Source organism: Nestor notabilis, unplaced genomic scaffold (genome assembly GCF_000696875.1).
Source record: "Nestor notabilis isolate BGI_N333 unplaced genomic scaffold, ASM69687v1 scaffold22603, whole genome shotgun sequence".
Lineage (NCBI taxonomy): Eukaryota > Metazoa > Chordata > Aves > Psittaciformes > Psittacidae > Nestor > Nestor notabilis.
The window spans coordinates 1-5,072 of NW_009921781.1; the positions used below are offsets into that span (position 1 = coordinate 1).

At 40.6% G+C, this 5,072-nt stretch overlaps 1 protein-coding gene across 1 annotated transcript; it reads right to left on the reverse strand.

Annotated features, from left to right (window-relative positions):
• Positions 1 to 1,900: 1,900 nt before the first annotated feature.
• Positions 1,901 to 4,208, reverse strand: LOC104403235 (collagen alpha-1(IX) chain-like; the record flags this gene model as incomplete). Its single annotated transcript, XM_010011304.1, has 4 exons — positions 4,024 to 4,208; positions 3,626 to 3,699; positions 2,173 to 2,250; positions 1,901 to 2,033 (listed from the first exon to the last, which is right to left on the reverse strand). Coding segments are annotated over exons 1-4 (305 nt in total), but the record flags the coding sequence as incomplete, so codon positions are not given.
• Between the last annotated feature and the right edge of the window lie 864 nt (positions 4,209 to 5,072).

Below are 5,072 nucleotides of genomic sequence, written 5' to 3' on the forward strand. Positions count from 1 at the left end.
GGCTCCTCCCTCCCCTCCTTTCACTCCCCCCTCCTCCTCTCCCTTCCTCTTCTCCGAGTGTGAATAAAGGACAGCGGGGGGGAGGGGGAGAGGGGGAGAATGGGCCAAAGGGAAATGCAGCAGGGGTTCAGGGCTCCTGCAGTGCCTGGGTCTGAGAAAGCCAGCGCTACACCCTCGCTCAGCCCTCCTTGAGGTGCTCTGCATGCTTGCTAACTCCTGTAACGCTTGTCAGCCATTTCATCATCCTCAGTGCACAGCAGTAAACCTCACCTGACACACCACATTATAAAGATTATGTGGAGAGTTCTGTTTTTAGAAAAAATGATTGGAAATGGCCTAAGGAATTCCTCTCCTGTGGCGTTAGCCTCAGCTGGCTGCTGTCGACTTCACTCCTTCTGAGTCAGCTTACTGAGAGAGGCACACTGTGAAACAACTCTGGAGCAGAGCAGCAAGACCAGGCTCAGCAACAGATCAGCAGCACACTGATGCTCTAGAGCACTGTCAGAACTCAAGCCTTGATTCATTCCCCAGGACAAGGCATTCAGCTTGAGTGCAGGTGACTAGCTCTAGCCAGGGCCAAATTTCAGGTATACCATGAGGCAGCACTGTGGTGTAGCAGCACAGTGTTGACTGAAAGTACAAGTTTCTTGAATGTGGAAGATTCACAATACTACAGCACCATACCCAAGCAACAAGACCAGAGGCAGTAGACAGTTCAGATGCCACAGTGTATTTTTGCTGCTGGTGTAGGCGTGATCAGGGATACTGGTGTATATCAGGCATATATCTCACTAGAGCCATCTATAGCAATAAATCTAAGCTTTCTTAAAAATGAAAATATTACCACTTCGGTAGCTCAGACTGTTCCTGAGCTATGAAGCACGAGTTGAAAAGCTGACTATCTCCAACTTTTAGTGAAATTAAGATCCTGTTTTAGTTTGCAGTCACACTTATGCCTTGATTTGCTATGGGGATGGAAAGTTGCCACACATCCAATGTAACCTACCAGTTAAGCTGTAAACTAGCTTAAACTTGATGGCTACAAAGGTAGAAGCCATGGAGGACTGCAGCAAGGAAAAGTTGTCAGTAATAGCCAGAGCATGTCAGAAACATTTTGCACTCCAGTTATTCCTAGCTGGAACAATAGTCCAATTAAAGGTCTTGCCAATTAATTGCTAAGGCATTCTTAATTACATAAGGTGCTGGATCAGAATCCAGACTTGCCTCAGTTTGGCAAAGACATCTCTATCCAGATGTACTGTCTCTATTCCTTCACCAGCAGCAAGTCTGGGCTGTAAAGCACATATGCAATTAGATTCCTAAATCCTGTCTCCTATTGCAACTTGCCTGTGACATGCTAAATGTTAGTATTCATCTTTTATATTTTAAGTGACCATAAATCAGCCAGCAACATGCATATGCCAATTATTCCAAAAGAAAGAAAGAAAGAAACAAACAAACAAACAAACAAGAATACCTGTACCATCAGCTTTTATCCTACCTTGTCTCTGCAGTCCTTACATGATCAGAAAGATTCTTTTGTATCAGTGTTTTGAGAAAACATTCCTCATCCTCGTCCTGTTGTCTTTTCTTTGACTCCCTGTCTCTTTTCAAGTTATCAACGATTTTTGGCTTTACTAGGGGTGAATCCCATTCTATTAACAAGTCTTGAAGCACCCTGAGCAATATCACTGGTAGAGGAAAGTGGAAGTCCCTGAAATTGCTCTTACAGAATCAGTGTGGTCTGGTGGTGACAATGAAAAAAAAAATTGAACTCCTCTTCCTATTTCCAAAAGCTTTGCAAATGAGGTGCTCTAGGTGGAGAGGAAATCTGTCTCCTGAAGGATAATATTTATAAGTATGCATATATATTTTAAGGTCAAACAACAAACAGTATTACCTGGTTGGGATCCTGAAGTCTACATTGGGTCCCAGTTTATAAGCCACTTGTAGAGAAGTGGAGCCCACTACTCTCTGGATAATTCCTTGGGAAGCAGCTTTTTCTATTTGAAACTGAGAAATCAGGTCAAAGCCTACAAGAAAAAATATACATGTCCAGAATATAACTTCCAATGTAACTTAATTTGAGAGTTGTGCAGTCACAGAGCTGCATATAACCTGATAAATTTCTGAACTGGAGCTTTTCCCTGAAAAAGTCGGGATGCTACTTGCCTGGTAAGTCATCTTGGCCAATCCTGATTGTTGGGCAGAGATCAGTTCTCTGACTGGCACCCAGAATGACTGGCAGTCCTGCAAAAAGGGTGAATTTATTAACCATGTGCCTGCACATTGCCTCAGATCACCTTAAAAAAAAATATGTGAATCAACTGTAAGAATATTATGAATTAAATAGAATTATAAATAATACTAATTACTAGATGTGTATGAGAATTCAAACTACTCAGTGCTCAGTAAAGCCAGAGGTCTAAGCAAACAAGCATATGTTTCAGGAGAACTCCAAATTTAAAATTATAACTTGACTGATGTATTTTTTCAAACCTTCAAATGAGAGTCTTACAATAGTTCTCTTGCAGAGCTATTTAGAAGTAGTTGTAGCATAAGAAGGCCTGCTGTGTAAGGAGGTTTTTTGGTTTGGAACTTTTGGTGGTTTAAGCCAACTTTGGAAAAAAAGGCCAGTTACCTAAATCAACAGTCTCCCTAGTTGACCAAGGAAACTTAAACAAACCTCATGCCAACTAAAGAAGCTGTTGAGAAACTGCTGGCATCTTTTCCACACTGGTATTCCAGGTGTTCTCACCTTCCTCTGTACCATGTATGATCAGAGAATTCGTTAAATATAGGGTGGGAGCAAGAACTTACAGACCTTATTTTGTTGCTGTTGTTGTTGTTGTTGATCCAAACAAGAAAGTAGAATAAATTTGTTTGAGGAAACCTAATTTTGAAATCTAATTTTTCAGAATATTATCTATTAAAAAGCTAAGCATGAAAACCTACTAGATTCCCATAATTTAAGGTAGGAAAAATAAACTTTTATTTGAAGACTTTAAGAGTCATATGAAAGTCCAGTACAAGGTCAATCTGGAAAATGTTAGTAGAGTCTGGATGGGGAAGAATGAAGTGTGCAAGTTGGAAGGAGATTAATTTTTAACCTACAGAGAGCCTCTTGTGTGCTGCAAAGGCTCAACCATAAATGTGGGTTTCCTTCTGACAACACAGACTTAAAGGGAACATTCAGGTTGACATGTTACACCTTAGAAAAGGCCTCATTCTATATTATTTGATGAGACATATGGCTGGCATCCAGCCATTTACATTTTGTGCCCAGCAAATAAAGTAGAAACAGTTTGTTTCCCCACGTAGCAGAATAATATCCAACTAGAAGCACTGAGAGACAGGGGGAGGTTTGTGTTCTGTATCTACCACCTATTTCCAGATTTTAATCCTTACCTTAAAAATACATCTAATAGTGAGTTTAAAATAACACACACAGCTCTTGCTTTTTTCCCTCTTTCTCATAAGCATCCATCCATCCATACACATTGGCAGTTCTCCCCTTCTGTCGTGGCTAGCTAGAGAGGATTTTAGTATTGAATAAGCTCAAAATAATTCTTTTAATAGTCAAAATTACAGAAAGATGAAAGGCAGATAGAGTTTGTCTCCTTACTTGATTGGTGCTGGATGGTAGCTGAGATCAGAGACCACTGAAAACTATACACGTAAAAGAATGCTGTAATTTTCCTGTAAACAGAAAGAAAACTCTAGTATGAATCTGTAGTTTCTGACAGATTCTGTTATTGACTTTCTTCTCTGAGCCATGCGCATTAAATGTATTAAACCCCAAGTTAAGGATTTACTAACAGATTTGACAAGACAGTTTCTTTACATGAGAACTTTTAATCTTTGCCTTATAATAAAACATGTCAACAAAGCTCTTTCTATTACTATTTCCTTCATATAATGCTGTCATAGACCCAAACAACAAAGGCAGCCTCTAGCAAGGACAGCTTTAACTATTCTAATCTCTTATTTACAGATTTCTCCAAATCCCAGTTGTTCTCTTACCAGTAGCTTTTCATCTTCATTTCTGGCTTTCTTCACTTCTCTCATGTGAATGTGTGGTGTATGTAGTCACACACCCCACTTCCCTCTCATTAGTCCTGTAGAAAAAAGAGGCAATGGGTGCAGACGGCTCCTCCTGCCCCATGCAGGACCCAGCAGGGAGGGAGGTGCAGGATGCGGGGTCTGTTTTAATCTTGCAAAGGGAAGGAGGTGGAGGCTGGAGAGACATGTGTGTCCTGGCAGGCTCTGAGGGCGGACCTCTGGATCCAGTTGAATATAAAGAAGGCAGGAGAGAAAAGGCTGCTGTTTGTGCCAGCATCAGGACATGGAGATTAAGAAAATGAGAGTTCAGTGATGCCAGCCACTCAGTGGTGGTGTCTATTGTTCAGCCAGGAAAATGAAAGAATAATGTGGACCATGCAGTCTGAGGAAGCTGGTGGCCCTGATGTGTTGTTACGATCAAAAACTTTGAGAACAAGGGAACCCTGGTCCTATAAACATGTTATTTTCATTTATCACTAATTTATTCACCAAGTAGCAGCAGGAGAAGCCTAGCTGGGGATGTCCCAGTTGGTTCTCTTGAATAAAACCTGTTATGTAAAACGGTTTTCATTGCTTAAACTCAAACATTTTCCAAAGAATACACATAGGCATTACTAAGCAGACTCCTGTTCTTCTGTTATCGTTGATAAAGTACTCAGTTTCTTTAGACTATTACACATTTGGACACTCAAAGACATTTATTAACATTTGTTCACATGGATGTAAAAAGAGACCAAGAGACTAAAATCTGTATGCATGAAAAGACCAAGGAAAAGAGGTGAACAGCCAGGAGGTCCCAATAGTTACCACAGTCAAAATTCATGCACATATGGAGAAGTGTGGTAGATTGTGCTAAGATTTCACATTTGTAAGGTTTCATCTTATCTAGCAAATGCAATGACCTCTGCTGTCTGCTGAGAGTCTGAACAACCCCATTCATCCCGATTTGCTGTAACTCACATTCCCAGTAGTCGTTATTCCAGTGTTAATGTTGTTCATGCTTTTATGTC